Source organism: Sebastes umbrosus, chromosome 10, assembly GCF_015220745.1.
Source record: "Sebastes umbrosus isolate fSebUmb1 chromosome 10, fSebUmb1.pri, whole genome shotgun sequence".
NCBI classification, from domain to species: domain Eukaryota; kingdom Metazoa; phylum Chordata; class Actinopteri; order Perciformes; family Sebastidae; genus Sebastes; species Sebastes umbrosus.
The window spans coordinates 30,545,868-30,567,216 of record NC_051278.1 but is presented as its reverse complement, the minus strand read 5'-3'; the positions used below and the strand labels follow the sequence as shown (position 1 = coordinate 30,567,216).

The following is a 21,349-nucleotide window of genomic DNA, read 5'->3' as shown; positions in this document are numbered from 1 at the left end:
AGCAGAATATTTCTGTCATATTCTTGCCTATTCCCTTCCTTAAAATGTAACGTAGTGGACTCACAAATAAAAAATAACAAATCTTAGTTTGACATGCCTGTCAAAAGGCAGGAATACGGCAGGATATACAGTACCTCTTCTTCCAGAGTCTTTTCATCTGGTGAGGGGGTGAGCCTGGCATTTTTGCCCAAGTTTGAAGCCGTGGTCCTGGGGAGAAATTCATCCTCCAGGTCTTCGGGCCTGGCTAAAGGAGGCTTCTGCTTATGCCGAAAAATGGGGACATCTTCCACGCCGCTCAAGCCTTTAGAAAAAACAATAGAGACAGATTAAATTACACTGGTTAAATAACAGTTGCTGCATGTTCGTGTGCAGAAAATGGGCGTAAAGTGAGAAGGAAGGACTGTGGAGGCAGGGTTGTGTAGTAAGATAAAAAAAAAAAACGGGAACATCACCGCCTGGTATGGCAGCAGCACCCAGCAGGACTGCAAGGCCCTGCAGAGAGTGGTACGGTTGGCCGAACATAACCTGACCCTGTCAGATAGGTTGTTTCACAGAACCAGTCTGAGAAGCAGTCATTGGAAACTGTTTGGAAAAGGGGCAGGCACTTTCAAAAAAATACTTGGCAGGTGACTGGCTGAACCATCTGTCAATCAAACTAAAAAAGTGAAGCCATCGCCTTCAGTTTCGTCCTTTACTCTTCTTTCAAGGAAGATATACTCTCCAGTTCTGATAGAACTGAAGCTAATGCAGTATCTATGCTAATAAACAGTATAAAAGCAAAGAGACGAAACTCCAACAGCCGCTGCCGCCATTTTGTACTGAATATTATTATTATATTTATAATATTTTATTATTCAACACAGGCCATTTCAGTAGAATATGACAATAGAATAGAAATTATTTGGTTTCACTTTTGTATGGCACTGTTTGGGCGGACGAAGCACTACCACAGCTATAGGGCCAGAATGGAGAGGCTAAAGAGGAGCAGCTTCCCTCAGGCCATCTGAATCCTGAACGACGACACTGCCAAGGTTACTGACAGACTACACCTCTGATGCTGCCGACAATTACAACATTTCTAATTGTCATTGTCGTACGTTTGTTTACGTGAGAGACTAACTATTGTTCAGAGAAGTTGAAGAGAAAGTGGAATGCTCTGGTCGGCCCATCTAGGTCAAGCTCAAAAATAGCCTTGTGATGAAAATCACAAAGGGCCAGCAAAAAGGACACGAGAGAAGGAAGTCATGAGGACTGCGTTTTCATATTCTTCTTCTCAGCCATTTTGATGTTTCTGTGAAAGTCTTTTTCTTTGAATCGAAAGCACATGTTTCCTCAAGATTCCTTCCTTCCTGTCATGGCGCCACAACTGCAGAATAAGCAAGTGTGCTGAACCACAGACTATAACGCACTGAGACAAGTGCCTTGTCCTGGTAGCATTATTTGTAGGCTAATTCATTTCACCATTGATTAATCTGATTTTATTGATTAATCGTTTTATTGTTGGGTCTATAAAATGTCAGAAGTGGTGAAACCATTGGTCACAATTAACAAAGGTCCAAGCTGACATCTTCAACTTCCTCTTGTTTTGTCTGACCAACAGTCAACACCCAAAGACGTTCAGTTTATAGGAGACCTTTTAAGGAAACCACACAATATATAAGAAGCTTATTCTTTAAAAGAAACAGACAAAATGATTAACTGGTAAAGAAAACAGTTGCTGGTTAATTTTCTGTCAATCGACAATCAATTTTTTATCAACTAATCATTGCAGCTGTAATTATTTGATGTGACTAAACTGAATTTAAAAAATTTAAAGAATGGTAAAACTAATCATGAGTGTTGTTAACTCTATTATTATGTAGAATTCTTCACAAATTAAGATGACAAAAGGAATATCGTTTTTTCACCTCCTTTCCAGATCTAGAACTAATCCCTGGAGCAGGATTAAGATGGCACTCCCTGATACTCTGAGTGGCAATCCCTCTGAACACTGAACAGGTAGGACAACAAGAACGCTGCATTGCTCATTCAAATATTTCAAATGAATAGCCATTCAACTTTACCAAGGTGTAGCACCATAGAGTCTCTCACCACATACAAATTAGGTTTCAGCAAACCAGCATGACCAATCCCTTCCAATCTGATTGCTGTCATCGAAGAGCAGCACAGGACCTGCATGCAAGTCACTGACTGTCCACAGGAAGCCAACATGTTTGGCCAACATTACCCTGGATACTCCACCTGTATCCAACAGTAAGATGACTAACACTGCATTTGCTATAATGTCATCTGTAGTAGTTGGTTTTATCTGACCAACAGTCCAAAACCTCAAAGATGTTAAATTAACCATCACACATGACAAAGATCAGCAGTACACAGTCAACCGCACAATTTCGATTTACTCAACTAATCATTTCAGCTCGGGCACGGTCGCAGTCACACATGCGCGAAATTCGCATCGCATGGAGTTCAACTTTGGTGAACTTTGACCGGTGAAGTCGCCGCCTCCCTCAACCAATAGCAAAGAAGTGTGTGTAGTTAACCCCACTTGGCACCACCCACATTACACATGAATATCGTCTCAGTATGTAATAATAACGTATCAATCCCAAAAAAGCCTTGAAATAAGGAATAATCCCACAACATTATTCATATTCAACATTAATTATTATTAGTTGTTCTCAGAAGGATATCGCTGTGTGTTGTGTGTAGATGTGTGTGTGTGTGTGCAGTAGTGCAGCAGTGGCACTGAAACAGGGGAGATGGAGAGAGATGGACAGAAGAACATGTCAGCCTGCTGCGCAGCACCACAAAGCTTCTAATACCTTAGATTATTTATTCCCCAAAAAAATGGTGTTCAGGACGGCCCTACAATTTAGAATTGATCAATTAGTTGTTCCAGCGGTCACAGTCACACATGTACAAAATTCGCATTGCTTAGCTTCCCTGCCGCTACTCCTGTCTGCTTCTCTATACTGGAAGCATGCCGACCGCCATCTAAGTTACTGTATGTGACATTAATACGCTGACTATAAGGATGTGTATATATACTGTACATGTAGCAGTGTCATCATGCAGAAACATACATCAGGTCATGTGGGGAAAAAAAGGCTTGGGAAAGTAGCAGTTTGACACTGAAACATACATACTTTGACTAAAATTTGAATGTTCGGATTTGAATACATATAAAAGGAGCACCCCTGGGAAGCTACAGAATGATATGAAAACTTTAAAAAACTCAAAAATAATGGACCCGCACTATAAGTAACAGGACAACAGGAAATGGGGCACTCGATAGATCAACCTGAAAGTGCTGCAAATCCCCAAAGGGGCAACAGCAATGCTGCTTGTGAGCAGTTACAGTAATCTGCTCTGCACACAAATTAGCCGAGCAGATTTCATCAGTCTGAGGCAGTGCAGGTTCCCATCCAGTCCAGAGCAGCACTCAGCAGGATCAAGTGGCGCAGGGGGGGACCCACACAAAGACACTATTCTAATGGGACTGCGAGGAGTCTGTGTTGCAGCAGAATGTGTGTGAGGGACAAAACACAAGAAGCATGCAAGGAAGCCAGTGAAAACCCATTATCTTTGCTGATATGCGCATTTGCTGCTACACTCGCACTCCATGATAAAGTAGCTAATGCACCGTCCTACTCCTCGGCTTGCGGAAAACGAGGGCAGAACTAAAATTAGTTCTTATCGTACGGAGGCCCTGAGCAGATGTTTACTGGCCTACATGTGCTCCTGCACAGCGTACACTCGCACACACAAAGTTAACCGTCGAGGGATCAGATGAGTTTGTACAGTACATCACACACACAAAGTATCGCAAATAAACACACAAGTGGGACCGGTTCAATCTTTAAATATGCATGACAAGAATAGAGTGTGTCTACGCAAGCTACCCTACATCTCAGCACCGCGTCCCAAAACAGCTCTCCCTTCCCTGGACTCCTGCGCTATATCCGAGACACACTTTGATAAGGCCGTGGACCACTTAACTTAACCAGCTGTCTAAATATGGAAGCTTCCATACTTTCATTAAGAGGATATTTTATCGGGCTTTTTCAGTGTAGGAATGAAGACCTTAAACATTTGGGAGTGAAGTTGAGGCAAACACACTATTGCAAGTTAGTCAGTGACAAATACTCTGCAAACAAGATTATATCAAATATTTGCTGATGCCGTTTGAGGCGACATTTCACATTTGGATTGTAAGAGAGAACATTGGCACTTAAAGTGGCAGTAGGCAGAATATTTTTGGCATCATTGGGCAAAAGTTCCATAATAACTTTTCAGCATATTGTAATTTAAGTGTTCTGAGAGAAAACTAGACTTCTGCACCTCCTCATGGCTCTGTTTTTAGGCTTTAGAAAATCTAGCCCGTGAGGGGAGACTTTGACCAATCACAGGTCATTTCAGAGAGAGGGCGTTCCTATTGGCTGTGCTCCGGCTGGTGGGCGGTGTCTGGTATATCCTCAACAGATCTAAACATGGCTGCCGGGTCACAAACTTTCTCATTTTACAGCTAAACAGTACACTACAAGATGATTCTGAAAACATCTGAGGAGAGAAATAGAGTAATACAGTAACAAGAATATTGATTCATATTTGATCAATGCTGACTAATTCCACCATTTGGTCGGAGTTTGCAAGTGATTGACAGCCGGCTCATAGGCGGCAGCTGGACGGCAGACTCCAGATCTGCTCTGATTGGTTGTTTTCCTCCGGTCTGTGAAATCCTGCAGATGTCGTTAGGAGCACCGGAGGACACAGAGGCACATGATTTTTTTTTTCAGGTTACCTTTCTCATGCACTACTGTCAGGATATAGTGACTGTTTTATAAAAAATAACTTTTTTTTAAAAATCATATTTGCTCCATTTCTACCCACTGCAGCTTTAAGAGTTTAGAAAGCAGGTTAAATGCATGCAAGTCTTCTTTCTACTGTTGCAACACTGATTATTAATGCTGGTGCTTCTCTAGCAGGGCTTCAACACCCTCTTGTGACATCCAGGCTATGCATTTTAAATTATCTGGGGGAAAAAAGAGTGACTAGGCAACATATTATATGTTAAAATATATATATATTTTTCATACATATTATATGTTAACAAGACTGTAGAGACTGAGTTTATGAAAGAGGACGAGGAATCCACCGTAGCCTATTAAAATGCAGGTACGCTGACTTCCCTGCACACCAGTGCCAACAGACAACCTGACACGGCCTCCTTGGACAAGAGTCAAGGAGGGCAAATGTTCAGTTGCAGCAAGCAGACCAACCGGGAGTCTGTGAGGACAAAGTGCAGATTAAGAGCAGCCGCAGTTAGTGAATGTTGCTGCAACAGAGTCAGCTATCCTGTATGAAAGTAGACGTAAGGGTAATCATGATAAAAGGCTCCTGACCATATCTCAGGGATGAGCCTTGGAGAGTGACACTTTACTGTTTGCTTACCGGTCTTTACAAGGTTTAGAGAAAGGTTACGATAACAGTGAGTGTGCTTTATTTTCCACTGTCATGTTGGCAGAGGAAAAGGATATTAGATTGTTTCCTTCTTTTCGGATGGTAAAACATAATCTCTCTCTGTTCAAATATTTTTTTGATCAATTAATGAATTGCTCGGTGTATAATAAAACACCAACAAAAGTTGTGCCAGAAGTTCTGAGAGCCTAGGGTTTTTAAATGTCTTATTTTATCCAATGCAAAACGTAGAAGAAGGTCCGCACACTGTAGCTCCCTTTAAGAGCAATTAAGCTAGTGACATTTTGATGGATGCTCTTCTTGCAAGTAAACGCTCTGGTCACATGATACCGCCAGTTACCCAAATATCCCACATATAATCACAGATAATGTATATTAAGAAAGACACACATATATATATATATATATATACACAACAATATGTACAAAAATACACATACAAACATTTATCAATCAATACTATAGGTAAGTACCTCACAGCTCATAATAATAACACCAAGCCCATGGCTGTCATACTTTCTATATGCCTCTATATAAAAAAATAGGATGTACCTCAAACATATACAGGAGCAGGAATCTACACACATGAGCCCATGGATCTATAAATGGAGTCAGTGTCCACATAATTAGCACAAAATCACTATATCACTTTCACAGTATGCATATACAAATCATAGAAAATAGCCATAATATCACTCACAGTGAATAATACAGTTCAACCCAGGCAAAGCATCCGTATCACAATATTGATCACATAACACTGATCACATGAAATATATACAGAGTCCAAAGTCATACGATGATTTAGACAAGTCCATACATATTCCATAACCAATAATCATCACAGAAATACAGAAGTCTTCATTGAGAACTCTTGGTGTGAGAGTATCCAGTGTGTGTATATCCAAAATACTTCTTATTTTATCCAACCAACAGTCCAAAACCCAAAAGTAGTTTGAAATGACATAAAGCTATGAGCCATTTTTGCTTCATTAAACAACTGATTGATGAGTAATCGGTTATCAAAGTCATCGCTGATGTTGATGTTGCCTACTTTCTGACAATCACTCGATTAATTAAAAACAGGGTGCACAGGCAGTAGCCTTCTGCAGTTATCACAACATAGCCTACTGCTGCTTTAAATCCAATGAGGACAGCACCGCTTTCAAAGATGGGAGATGAATCCTTGCTGATTTATCAATAAACTGTATGATGGTTTACAAAAAAACAACAACCGTAACACTGTAGCTTAAGAACCCTGACCAAAGAAATAGTTACAGTATAATATTTACTATAAAAAGCTTGGGAATTACAGAGACAATAATAATATCCACATGTGTGCCCCATCCTCTATCCATCATGAGATATTGGATACCACACTGAATCTGGAACATGAACACACCTCAATGCAAGACAAACCAGCATCATGTGTGACGTGTATTCAGCTTTAGTCAACAGTGTGTTAATGGCTATCATGTTTTACTTCTTTTTGTTGTGATTAATAATCACTTGTAAAATGCTCCAACACTCATGTATGCAGTTATTAAGACGACAAAATTAAGTGGATAAGTCTGCTGGTGAAGTAAACAGACTAATAATAGGGTCTTTAAAAATATCCCAGTCGTTAGTGGGATGAGCAGATTAACGTTAACGTGTTGTTTGTAACTTTAGTAGTCAGTCAGGCTGAAACCCGGTTACACACACTGCTGTGACGTTAGCAGAAAGCGGACTGTTTGTTTCAAAGTTCACAAACGAGGCACTTGAAGGCAACACGGGGTGACAGACAGTGTGCAGCTACAGACAGACAGGCGGGTTTACAGAAAATGAAACACCGGACTGGTCCTCTGTGGGACAGACAGACAGACAGACAGACAGACAGGTGAAAGTGACGGCAAACATTATGAGCCGACAGGTGTCGCGGTTAAATTGGTTTAATACAAACAGCTTTTCTGTCTAAGTTACAAAAGATAAACGTGTGTTGACAAAGCGTCAACACACAGACAGCAGGTTATCTACATAAAGCTCATTATAACACAGTTTGTTACAGGCTGTGTTAACACTCTGTGAACTAGCTGTTAGAGGGGACACATTCTAGCTGGGGTACCACATTATTCACCACACCGAGAGTCCCCAGCTGAACACAGCAGCTAACGGAACAGCGAGTCACACAGACAAAGACGACAGAAACAAAAACACGTTACATTTGAATCTCCCTCTTCCTCAGCTTCACACTCCTTACTCGGTTTACTGTCACACATCGACTCGACTACATCAACAGCGGTTTACCTTCGTCAACGACTCGGCTTTTGCAGTTGGGCTCGAAGTGATTCCTGCTCCTCAACCCGCTCACCTCCGCCATCTTGGACTACTGAAACCTAACGTGGCTGACGTCAAAGGAGCTTTTTCTTCTCACGCTGTCTGCTGAAGTTCAGGCTGCACCCCCGCCCAGCCTGCTGCTGCTCTGCTGCAGACGGGTCAAGTACGTACAGTCAGTGCACACCGCATCAGAATGCAAACTTTGTTTTCATTTCACAGAAGCAAAACACCATTTATATTATTTTAAGTATACAGACATTACATACGAAGTGTGTGAAGCAGCGCTATCGCAGGTCCTTCCTTCCTGCAGCTGTCAGACTCCACAACCAGTACTGCTCCCAGTAGACCACTTACACTTACACACCAAACAACTGACAATAACCTGATATTTTCAGGTGGAATTTCATTTATTCATTTTCATTCATTCTCACTGTGTAATATCATTTTCCACTTGTGCAATTTTGTTAATAGTCTGTTTATTTTCAATACTGTATATACTGCTCCTAATTTTTTATACTTCCTTCTATTTAAATGGTTCATATTTTGGTACATTTTGTTCAGCTCTTTTTTTACTGAGTTAGCTGATGCATCTGTTTTTTTTGCACTATCCCCTTTGCTGCTGTACACTGAAAATTTACCCACTGCGGGACTAATAAAGGAATATCTTATCTTATCTTTCACTAGTCTGTTACCTACAAATTATAGGCTCAGCTAGTCTATTGAGTAGCACACACTGTTTTTTAACATCCACCTTCTTCACGTATACAAAGTGAACAGTTAGGCTGCTTTAATCAATCAATATTCCAGCACTCTTTACACTATTATAGGCTATTCATCTTGTTTACAATTTACAGAAACAACCTGACTTGTATGTTGTTGTTCATTGTTGCCTATATTGCCTACTTTTTATATAGGCCTTTATGTCAATCTCTTTTCACCTACTTGTATGTACATAGTTAAGTGTTTGTTTTGCCTATCTTTGTTCAGCTTTGCTGTCCAGTCAATTTCATGGTAGCCTTGTATATGTGCACATTGGCCATTAAAGTGGCAGTAGGCAGTATATTTTTGGCATCATTGGGCAAAAATTCCATAATAACCTTTCAGCATATTGTAATTCAAGTTGTCTGAGAGAAAACTAGACCTCTGCTCCTCCTCATGGCTCTGTTTTCAGGGTTTGAAAAAATCTCCTGTGACGGGAGACTTTGAACAATCAGATAATTTCAGAGAGAGAGCGTTCCTTTTGGCTGTGCTCCGGTCATGTGACCGGTACTTGGCGTTCCTTCAAGCCATCTCAACCTGATCTCAACATAGCGGCTGGGTCACAAACTTTCTCTTTTTACAGTTAAACCGTGCACTACAAGATGATTCTATAAACATATGAGGAGAGAAATAGGCATTAACGTAACATAATATTGATTCATATTTGATCAGTGCTGCCTAGTTTGACTGTTTGGTCGGACTTTGTGAGTGATTGACAGCCGGCTCTCATAGACGGCAGATGGACAGCAGACTTCAGATAAACGCTGACTGCTTGTTTTCCTCCAGTAGGTGAAATCTTGCAGATGCCGTTAGGAGCACCGGAGGACACAGAGGCACATGATATTTTTCAGGTTACTTGTTTCATGTACTATTGTCAGGATATAGCAACCGTTTTATAAAAATAACTTTTTTTAGTCACATTTCCTCCAATCTCGCCTACTTCAGCTTTAAAACTGATTCTGAATTCAGGGGTGCAGCAGAGAAATCTGGACCCCCTCAAGAATATTTCCCTGGGCAGGAAACCACGGTCATGTCCTCAGTTAGCCTATTGTTTTTGGAAATGTGGATTTTATTAGTGACCTGAGAGGGAGGTTACAGTCTACGAATGCACACAAATTAGCCTACGCACTTTTTACTTGATTTACAGCCTTTAGACAAAAAATAAATGAAAAGGGATTAAACCCTTCTCCACCAGAATTATATTCCTGGAAACAACCATAAAGCCATCACTTAGTGAGATAGAATTTACAGAATAATCTAATTACAAATATGTGTACACTATATGTTCAATAATTCTCAAGATCCCAGTGTTTACAAAGATTAAAACATAATAATAATAATAATAATAATAATAATGATAACAATAACTAAGATGCCAAATAAGTGCCACAAGAGCCAGGTTGAATTATAGGAACATAAATACCTACAATATAAAATGATGCTCAAGAAAATTCAAAGTTTTCATGTGGTCTAATGGTGCAACCATAAAAAACTCGGTGTCTGAGTTTTTATCATTTCTCAACTTAAACTTTAATGCCGTCAATAAAGTGCAGAACAAATAGAATAGGTATGTTTGTTGTTTGATAGTGTTAGCTCAAATTTTACAATAACATTAATATTTTATGAGTTAAAGTAAAAAAAGAAGAAGAAGTCATAAATGAATCAAAGTTTAACACTAAAAAAACTCAGCTAAGCTACTGACATTTGATGGATTTGATGAGTTTATTTACAATTCTACAATTTGATATAGCAGACACATGAGAATTTGTACAACATATTTATTTATTTTTATTTGGATTGGTGGTTTTGGTGTTGTCTAATGATCACAATCCTTTCTATTTAGCTCTAGAAGATCACTGACAGCCTGATCTCATTCACAGACAGGGGGGAACTTTAACTACAGAATCACCATCTTTTCCTGTTGTTAATACTGGGCCACATGGCCATGTTATTTGTTTGTTTTGTCCCCATCCACTAATGTCATCATCAACAATATTGTTTTCCATCCCAAGAATGTGAGATAGGAATCTTGGAGGAAATTGGATTCATTTCCTCAACGTGTTTCCAGACTGCCTACACACTCACTTTGTTTGGTTTTGTTTGGGTTCTGGCATATAAGCAACACAAGCCTGCATTTCAAATCATTAAATTGTATTCCTGAGTATGAATCCTAATGACTTTTCTAGTGCCATCATGAGGTTGACATTTGTGATTTTTGAGTGAGATATCTCAAAAATGATTGGATGGATTGCTATCAAATTAGGCATCAATGTTCCCCTCAAGATGAATTGTAACTATCATCAGATCCACATTTCATATTGTCCCATACTTTGGTTTATAATCAAATACCTGTAAAACTGATAACATTCCCAAGATTAGCCTCAGCTACTTTAGCCTATAGTGCTAGTTAGCTAATATTAGCATGCTACACACTAAACTACAACGGTTAACATGGTAAACATTACAGGCCTATCTGCTCAACATTAATATGTTAGCTTTATCCTTATGAGCAGTTAGCATGCTGTGTGACACATATACAGCTAATATTCATCATGTATTCATTCACTGTTACCGTATCAACCTCTTGTGGTCAGTAGCAGGCATGGTAGCCTGTAATGTCTAGACACTGAACCACCCTTCTTCCCTCTGTGTACCTTGATGAAGGTTATTTTTGCTTTCTTAGGCGGACCTCCCTCAGTAAAGATAAGGCGTATCTCGTGTGTTTAGCCAGATATCTGTGATGCAGTGCAGATATGTTGTTCTCCGCTTACTAACTTTATGGTGTTTTAAGTGCTCTCAGTGATGATGACTGCTAGACAAAAAGTCATAAAAGCTCTTCACCTCAGTGGGTAAACTGGCTGCGTGTGTTTACGCAGCTGTTCATGTCCAGTATTATGTTCTGACATTGTGGAAAGACTATCTGCCGTCAGAGATGCATAAATAGGAGGGCGGCTTTTCCTCAAGCCTTGTAATCCCATGTCACATTACAGTTGGCTGGGGAGGCTGCCGCGTGTTCAGTTTGATGCGGGGAAACATATGGGTTTAAAACCAATCAAATATGCTTTAATGGATAATTACAATGAGGTATATGTGGATGTAGATTTCAATTTGAAAAAGACAAAAGTGTCCAGCCATGCTAATGACTCTGTGAGGCTGTACTCAGCACAGTGGTGCTTTGAGCTAAATGCTAACATCAGCATGCTATGATGCAATGCAATGCTCATGTTTAGCGGGCATAATGTTAAAGATGTTCATTATCTTATTTTAACATGTTAACATGCTAACATTTGTACAAGTAACCGAGGATGATAGTTTTACAGATGTTTCGTCATAAATGTATTGGAGAAATTAAATTTGCGGGAGCATGTCTGTACCAATTTTCATCACAATCCATAGAATAGTTGTTGAGACATAAAAACGGCAAACAATTCATTACAATTCATCCTCTGGGGACCATGAACGAACAACAGACCCATTTTGTGTTTTTTAGGGAGGTACAGGGGGTGTTTAGGGAGAGATAGCAGGTCAGCAGTGTATGTCACATAGAAGTGATCTACATCATCTGAAAGCTGGGAACATGAAGATTCATTTGAGATGCAGCTCAGCACTCTGTGTCAAGTCGTTCTAGTCAGAAATAAATATAAATTAGTTAATTAATTAATTAGTTAATTAATTAATTAAAATAAATAAATTGCATTAGTGTATAAGGGTTTAGAACATTATGGTGGAAGTATATGATGGCCATTCCCAAAAACTGCATGTGATTATCATAAAGTGGGCATGTCTGTAAAGGGGAGACTCATGGGTACCCATAGAACCCATTTTCATCCAAATACTGTATCTTGAGTTCAGAGGTCAAGGGACGCCTTGGAAAAGGCATTCTCTCGCCAAAATTGAACTTAACTTCGGAGCGTTATTTAGCCTTCTTCCCAACAAGCTAGCATAACATGGTTGATACCAAAGGATTCCTTAAGTTTTTCTAATATTTTTTTATTGGTCCTGAGATTAAATTTAGGTGTGCTTGAGCACCCATAAAAAGAGTCTAAAGTCACCACTGTCTGGACATAGTCCATTGCTCTGCTGACGACGATCATGTGATATAAACGAAAACCTCACAATAGCTACTATTGGACCTTGCAGTGAGATGGACCTAAATAGTTCCTTAAAGTGTCAGTAGGCAAACATTTTTTGGCATCATTGGGCAAAAATTCCATAATAATGTTTCAGCATATTGTAATTCAAGTGTTCTGAGAGAAAACTAGACTTTTGCACCTCCCCTTGGCTTTGTTTTCAGGCTTTAAAAAAATCTATGGTGGGAGAATTTCAGAGAGAGTCCTATTGGCTGTTCATTCAACGGAGGCAGCTGTCAATCACTCGCGAACTTCGATCAAACGGTCAAACTAGGCAGCGCTGATCAAATATGAATCAATATTACTGTAATGCTTATTTCTCACATCAAATGTTTTCAGAAACATCTTGTTTCATATTTTATTCCTTCTTCCCAGTGCAGCTTTAAATGATTTGTCTTCAACAGGTGTGGTTCAGTCAGCAGCCTTGGTTTGGTCTGTTTGCATTACCTGCAGCAGTGAGGTGTGTCTGCACACAGCTGCTGTTTGGAGAAAGTAATCTAAGGTACTGTTGTAACTTTCCAAATCTAAACTCTAAGTGATCTGACCTGGACACACACACACACACACAAATCAACACGGTCAATTTATATTTACATGCGAAGCTGGCCTTAAGTAACCCTGCACATCAGCCAATCAGGCTTTAGTTGGCTAACTGTGATTGGGTGTCTGGCCAGTGCTGGATCAACACTGTCTCTCTCTCTCTCTCTGAGGGACAACCCCACATATCCTGGAGATCCTGCTCCATCCCGGGATTAGATGTGACATTTCGGAGTCACTGAAGGACTCTCTTGCCTTTCTTGTGCTACTTCACATTCAGAGATAAAAGTTCTTGTCAAAGAAATCCCCTGATTGTAAACTCAAGTCTTTTCCAGACAGAATCTGGGTCCAGAGATCCAAATTGAGAGGGCGGTTATTTACCTGCCACCACAACCCCCTTAATGCTCACCAAATATTTTACTAAAACAGATCCAACCTTGGCGTGTTCTCTGGCCTGTTGTGATTGTTTTGACCCTAACTGTTTATTTGGACTGTAGGTCCCACCCACCCCATCTTCCATACACTACAATGGATGAGGTCAGTAGTCAAACATACGAAAAGGTCAAGACACACACAGGAAAGGAGGAGGATCATGGTTGTAAGAGCTGACAGATGGAAAATAATAGGTTTTTAGAAAGAGTGAGAGGGAGAGACCAGCATGTTAATCTGTGTCAGTGCTCTTCTATTCTTAGCCGGTCCCATCGGCCAGCAGAAATATGAGAGACACACGTGATGACACAAGTCCTGATAAATTTAGAGAAGGGGTCAGGGGACAGTGACAGAACCCCCGGACCAGTGCTTAACTCCAGATGTGTGTTTGGATGGTATGGAGGAGCTGTCCAGGTGATCTTCTAACTGGGACATGTCATTATTTGAATCCCAGTCCCTTGGCCTCATGTTGCACTCAGTTTAAATGGGCTCTATCTATTTGAGCTCAGGAGATGGTGTAGACTGAGTAGAGGGCTCCCTCTAGTGCACGCAACGTAAAACACAATGTGCTTGGACCCTACTTAAAGTGGCAGTAGGCACTAATTCAAGTGTTCTGAGAGATAACTAGACTTCTGCACCTCCTCATGGCTCTGTTTACAGGCTTTAAAAAACTCTAACCCGTGACGGGAGACTTTGAACAATCACAGGTCATCTCAGAGAGAGAGCATTCCTATTGGCTGTGCTCCGGTCATGTGACCAGAACTTGGCGTTCCTTCAAGCTGTGTAAACCTGATCTCAACATGGCTCCCCGGTCACCATCTTTCTCATTTTACAGCTAAACAGTACACTACAAGATGTTTCTGAAAACATTTGAGGCAAGAAATAGGCATTAACGTAACATAATATTGATTCATATTTGATCAGTGCTGCGTAGTTTGACGTGTTTGGTCGGAGTTCGCAAGTGATTGCCAGCCGGCTCTCATAGACAGCTGATGGACAGCAGACCAGACTCAGATCAGCTCTGACTGCTTGTTTTCTTCCGGTCTGTGAAATCCTGCAGATGCCATTAGGAGCACCGGAGGACACCAGAGGACACAGAGGCACATGTTTTTTTTCAGGTTACCTGTTTCATGCACTACTGTCACGATATAGCGACCGTTTTATAAAAATAACTTTTTTTAATCATATTTGCTCCAATCTCGCCTACTTCAGCTTTAATGTAAGCAGCAAACAACTTTTAAACACAAGTCGTAGGGGGCGTGCTGATTATGATTTAATAATTTCATAGGTTTGAAACAATCCTCACAATGAATAAGGACATAAAGAGCTAAACAAAACAGATACATCTATATAAAATCAAACAGAAAAAATAGTTGAATAATAATAACATCTCTATATAGTTTATTAGTTTTTCATGATGTAATACCAAAAATAATACCAATTAAAACAAATCTCAATGAAAAAGTACAGTATTTGGGTGGGTAATTTAGTTCTGTGACCATATTTTTGGGAATGTGTGGCCTTTAGTAATTCATTTTTATATAACATATGCAATATACTATAATGAGAAATTCCATAATGATTCAGTTCTATGAACAGAACTCAGATGCAGACAATATTTCGCCCTCGTTCAGTCGACATTTAGTCTACAAACCGAAGCAGCAACTGCAGTCTTGACAAAACTGTTTTAGCAGATTCAAAAGTCAACTATTGAGAAATATTTCCAACCATGAAAGGCATTTTAGACATCTATTCTAGATCAGTAAGGCTAATTATTGTCTAGAATATTTTAAGGATGCCAGGTGGCTAATTTGTTGAATATAGGCACATTTACAACTTAAGCTACTCTCTTACAAATAGTGAACATATTTGCACCAACTTATGTATATGGTATAAGATGACGTATGGCATTATGATGTACATTTTTTACATAGTCTTAGAATTTTAGAAAGTATTTATTTTACATATACTTACATGGTTTAAATATGTGTGTTCCTACCTCTTCAGCCTTCTTGTGCTGCTGGGAAGAATAAAGTGTTTAATCTCATTTTATCTTATCTCATCTTGTCTTTTCTTTTTTCTACGAGCTGAAAAAACACCAAAAATGTTCACTGTTTAAGTCAAAAAGGAAACACTGAGACAACAAATACACTCTACATGCCATCAGTCGTTGGAAGCCAACACAGTATTTGATGTGAATTTACAATTGAACCACTGATTGGACACAACAACACAGATGCAGCATCTCACCACACCTTTACCATACATTAATGTATGTCAACATCTGTCTTCTGTTATTGGATGCTTATATGAGTTGAAACTGTGAGAGTTGCTTGGTAATGTGCATCAACAGTTAGAATATCTCCAGGACATTGCAGATTATGGAAAGAAATTTAAAACAAAATTTTAAATTTTGTTTTTATTTTCCAGCGCTACCACACGGTGGCAGTGTAGGCCTGGTTGAACTTTGTGTCATTTTGAATTGAGAGGCAGATCAGAGTTGTTCTTAGCTAATAGAGGATAAAGACAATTGTTATTTTTAAGTGTCTGACTATTTAGTAAATCTGGCAAATACTTATATTGATATTTATCAGTTTGACCAGACATGTAGACTCATGCCTGAGTTTCAGCAGACACATTACGGCAATAACTAAATCAGCATTTTATCATCTCAAACAAATACAGTAGGACTGAGAGGTCTCTTGTCCAGACAAGATTTAGAGGAACTAATTCTTGCTTTCACTTCCAGCAGGGTGGACTGTTGTAGGTCTCTTCTCTGGTCTCCCCTGAAAATCCCAACTGCAGCACAGTCAGAACACATATGGCTCCTGTTCTTAGACCTTGGCTTCCATTTAGTTATAGAAAATATTATAGGGGTGATGCTGGTTTATAAATCACTTAAAGTGGCAGTAGGCAGAATATTTTTGGCATCATTGGGCAAATATTCCATAATAATCTTTCAGCATATTGTAATTCAAGTATTCTGAGAGAAAACTAGACTTCTGCACCTCCTCATGGCTCTGTTTTCAGGATTTATAACATCTAGCCCGTGACGGGAGACTTTGACCAATCACAGGTCATTTCAGAGAGAGAGAGCGTTCCTATTGGCTATGTTCCGGTCTGTGAAATCTTGCAGATGCCGTTAGGAGCACCAGAGGACACAGAGGAACAGGTTTTTTTTCAGGTTACCTGTTTCATGTACTACTGTCACGATATAGCGACCGTTTAATAAAAATAACCTTTCTTAATCATATTTGCTCCAATCTTGCCTACTTCAGCTTTAACAAGCTGGGCCCAAAATACCCAGTAGGTCTCCTGGATCTTTAGGAAGCAGAACCAACTTCCTGATGATCTTAAACGTGACCCAAATCTAACCACTAAAAACTCTGCGCTTCTTTTATGCCTTTGATTGATTTATTTCTCTGTACTTTTATTTCCCTTATTGAATCTGAAGCAACTTATTACTGCACTGTAACTGCTCCATAACTGTATTTCTTGTCTATTATCATTTTTCGTCTATTTGTATTTTTATTTCGTTTTATCTAATGTTTTAAAATGTCTATTATCATTTTTCATCTATTTGTATTTCTTTTTTTCATTTGATCTAATATTTTAAAATCTCATTTAATTCTATTTTAAAGGTGCAGTGTGTAGGATTTGGCGGCATCTAGCAGTGAGGTTGCAGATTGTAACCAACTGAAACTTCTCATGTATGCCAAGCGTGTCGGAGAAATATGATGGCCGACGCGAAAATGTAAAAACGCGAATGGCTGGACGAGCCGACGATACGCGGCATGAGAAGAGAATGAGAATGAGGGTCCTGTAATGTATCGATACAATGTTCACGTCCTACAATATCAGTAACGTTACATCATACATGCTGGAGCGGATCTGTGTTTACTAATGCACGATGATAAGCACTGATAAAACGGTCTTTATCGCCACCAGACCAGACCAACCAGCAAATTGGAGAAACTTTCGCGACATTGTTAAGGATGCGCATTAACCTCGAGTAGTTATGGTTAGGATAGGTCGTCAGGCAGCGGTTTTTGCAGATCTCCGATCAGATTTTGCAATTTGCGGGTTACCTTCTAGACACAACCCTGATTAGGAGGACACTTCATTTAATATTTGTCGATGTCCATTGACGCGGTTCTGAATTAAAGTTGGCATATTGTGAAGGCAGGGAAGGGGCCTCCAAAACATCTGTAGCCCCGGTAAGTAATATTAAGGTGCCCCCTGGAGTGTCTTCATTTCCTGTCTGAACATCATTACTGTATTATTAAGTAAACATTTTACAAAGAGCTAAATATATGTCTTTTACTTGTATAATAGTCAGCACAACTTAATATTTGTGCATGAGAGAGAGATAAATAGACAGTTCTGAAATACTTTAGGATGATATTTTTCCCTCCTGTTTTTCCTCTGCAGGTATTCAAATACAGCCTTTGATCCGGTAACACCTAACTGTGTGTATTGTCCCCTCTCTGCAGCTCCTCATACAGTCCGGCTGCTGAATCGACAGCATTGTTGCCAGGTTGTCATGGCGTCTGATTGTTGAGTATCATGTCACGCGCCCCATCACAGCCGGACGTCCCTCCGAGCCTGCAGCCGATCCCATGGTCGCCATGACGTTTACCTTGGCAACCACAAGAGGCTGGCTGTTGTGTCACCTCATGTCATAAGTCTCCCATGTGAAGCCTCCAAACACTAACCAAAGTTATTTTGTAGACTTCTTCATTGAGGTTCGGTAGGCAGTTGATAAGTGTTTCTTAGTTTCTTTATAAGTCTAAAAACAGGTCATATGTCATGTTTTTGTCATCAAAGCAAACCGTACACTGGGAGGATTTCATGCCTTCTCATACTCAGGCATATAACATCGAATAGAGCATAAACATGAGATAAAAAACACTTCAATCTGTTCTCGTGGCCAATGGCAACACCATTGGTTTGATACAGAGCAACCACCAAAGTTTACAGTATTTATCACTGTGAAGCTTCATGTCATTTTTATTTAATCTTAATTTTCCCTCTCAAATCAGGTGCCTACTTATTTTATAATAACCTGTGGTGGAAGAAGTATTCAGATCTTCTACTTGGTAAGTATAAGTAGCAGTATCCCACTGTGAAAATACTTTCTTACCCTACAAGTCCTGCATTCAAATGTTGCTTGTCATGGGGAATGTCCCTTTTAAGAGTGTGTGTGTGTGTATATATACGTATATATACATATATATATATATATATATATATATATAGAGGGCTGTCAATCAATTCAAATATTCAATTGTGATGAATCGCACATTTTTTATCTGTTAAAATGTACCTTAAAGAAAGATTTGTCAAGTATTTAATACTCTTAACATGGGAGTGGGCAAATGTGCTTGTTTTATGAAAATATATGTATATATGTATTATTGGAAATCAGTTAACAACACAAAACATTGACAGATATTATCCAGAAACCCTCACATACGACGGAGTATTAGGGCCACATTTAGGGAAAAGAAAAATCTGAGATTTTGAGAATAAAGTCATAATATTTCCAGAAAAAAAAGTTTAAAAATATTACGAGAATAAAATCATAACTTTACGAGAAAAAAGTAATTTCCTCCTCCATAAAAGAGTAAATTTCCCCAGCAGGTCTGTGTGGTTCTTTCTTTGGATTAAAGGCAGTTTCTTGAACAATCTTTTCATTACTGATACTGATACTGATGATAATATGGTGCTGATGTGCCAAAAGATAAAGTATTTTGTTATTTATGAAACCTAAACTAAAGTATAACTTCACAAGATGCTCCACGTTCCTCATTTTCACGCAGGCAGCACACTGCTCTATTACCCCTCTAAAATAACACATAAAATTACTACTTTATGATATTATGACTTTATTCTCATAATATTATGACTTTTTTTCTCGTACACTTATGACTTTATTCTCGAAATATTATGACTTTATTCTCAAAATCTCAGATCATTTTTTTCCTCAATGTGGCCCTAAAGCTTGTTGTACTCACAGGTACTGCATTTAGCATAAAAATATGCTCAAATCATAACATGGCAAACTGCAGCCCAACAGGCAACAACAGCTGTCAGTGTGTCAGTGTGCTGACTTGACTATGACTTGCCCCAAACTGCATGTGATTATCATAAAGTGGGCATGTCTGTAAAGGGGAGACTCGTGGGTACCCATAGAACACATTTACATTCACATATCTTGAGGTCAGAGGTCAAGGGACCCCTTTGAAAACGGCCAAGACAGTTTTTTCCTCGACAGAATTTAGCGAAAATTTGGAGCATTATTTAGCCTCCTTCACGACAAACTAGTACGACATGGTTGGTACCGATGGATCCCTTAAAGATCGATTGCGTTAATGTGTTAAAGAAATAAGTGGCGTTAAAACAAATTTGCATTAATGCGATATTACATGTTAACTTTGACAGCCCTAATATATATATTGCATTAACGTGTAAGGAGCAATGTGATGTGTTAATGTCGATGTTGAGTTGGAGGTAATTTCAAGTATTTTATATACTTGTGGTTCGTTTAATAATTATTTTATAAAATGATCATTATTGTTTTGTATCTAAAATCTGCATCTGTAGTAAATAACTAGTAAATGGAGCTGTCAAATGATTGTAGTGGAGTAACCAGGTTCTTAATGAAATGCCTCTGCAGCAGATTTCAAACACCTCATACTGCTTATATAAAAGTTGTTGTTGTTTTGGATTTAAGCACAAGTAAGCTACAACATTTGGATAAGACATGACCAAGAGTAAACCGGGACCCGGGCCTCTGCAGGGTCCCGGTGTCTCCGGGGCTCCGAGCCCTCAGGGGCAGGAGTCTGAAAGGGAAAGCTGGGGAGGAGAGACTCCGAGGCCAGGCTAGCTAACACTTCAGCAGGGGGTCTCATCACTCTCTCCACACTTCTGCTGTCAGGGCTTTTGTTTCAGCAGCATTACTCCCTCTCAATGCCCTGCCTCCCAGGTAACTCCACTGCTGAACTGGTGCTGCTGGAGGGAGGGAGGGACAGTACACAGACTCTGCACAGCCCTCACAAAATATGCATCAACCAAATGGAGAAGAAAAACACATCAACCATATGAGGAAGACTTCCTGCTAGATTGTAAGTTATTTACCAAAATAAGACTTGAATACCAAAAATTCAATAGACTCTCATAGTAAAAAAACTGCCCACCCTCCAGGACTTGTACACCTCCAGAGTCAGGAAACATGCAGGGGGAATCTCTGCAGACCCATCACACCCTTCTCCTCTCTGGTAGGAGCTACAGAACACTGTCCACCAAAACAACCAGACACAACAACTATTTTTCCCACATGCCATCACTTTGTTAAATCAGTCAGAAAACACTATTATTTAGCACTAATCAATACATCCACTGTACCTACAAATTATAAATTATTTATATTATTTAATATACGGATGTATATATGTAAATAAACAGGCTGCATATTGTACATAAATGTGTATACATGCATATATTGTAGGCCTACATAAACCACCTACTGTGTGTATGTAAAGTATATTATTATGTTATTATTATCATGCAATATTTATTCCAGCACTTACTGCACTCTAAGTTAACAGAAACAGTTTGATCTTTAGACATTGCATGTTTTTGTCCATCTATTAATGTAAATTGCGATTTTTTTAGTTTTAAAGCTAGAGTGAAGA

The 21,349-nt window shown here is 39.3% G+C and overlaps 1 protein-coding gene and 1 long non-coding RNA gene across 4 annotated transcripts in view; one reads left to right on the top strand and one right to left on the bottom strand.

Moving 5' to 3' along the window:
- atl2 (atlastin GTPase 2) overlaps positions 1-7,916 on the bottom strand; it is a 23,664-nt gene extending 15,748 nt beyond the window's left edge. For 2 of the 3 annotated variants that reach the window (XM_037781833.1, XM_037781831.1), the window contains exons 1-2: positions 7,768-7,914; positions 135-301 (exon numbers count right to left, since the gene is read on the bottom strand). In XM_037781833.1, coding sequence (XP_037637761.1) covers positions 135-301; positions 7,768-7,840 — 240 coding nt within the window. In that variant the 5' untranslated portion in view covers positions 7,841-7,914. Of the gene's footprint in view, positions 1-134; positions 302-7,767 lie in introns of all 3 variants that reach the window. The other variant, XM_037781832.1, reaches the window with a different exon arrangement.
- On the top strand, positions 7,824-21,349 carry LOC119495413. Its single transcript, XR_005208478.1, has 4 exons — positions 7,824-7,960; positions 18,146-18,751; positions 20,593-20,779; positions 20,859-21,349. It is a non-coding gene; the product is annotated as an uncharacterized LOC119495413 (long non-coding RNA).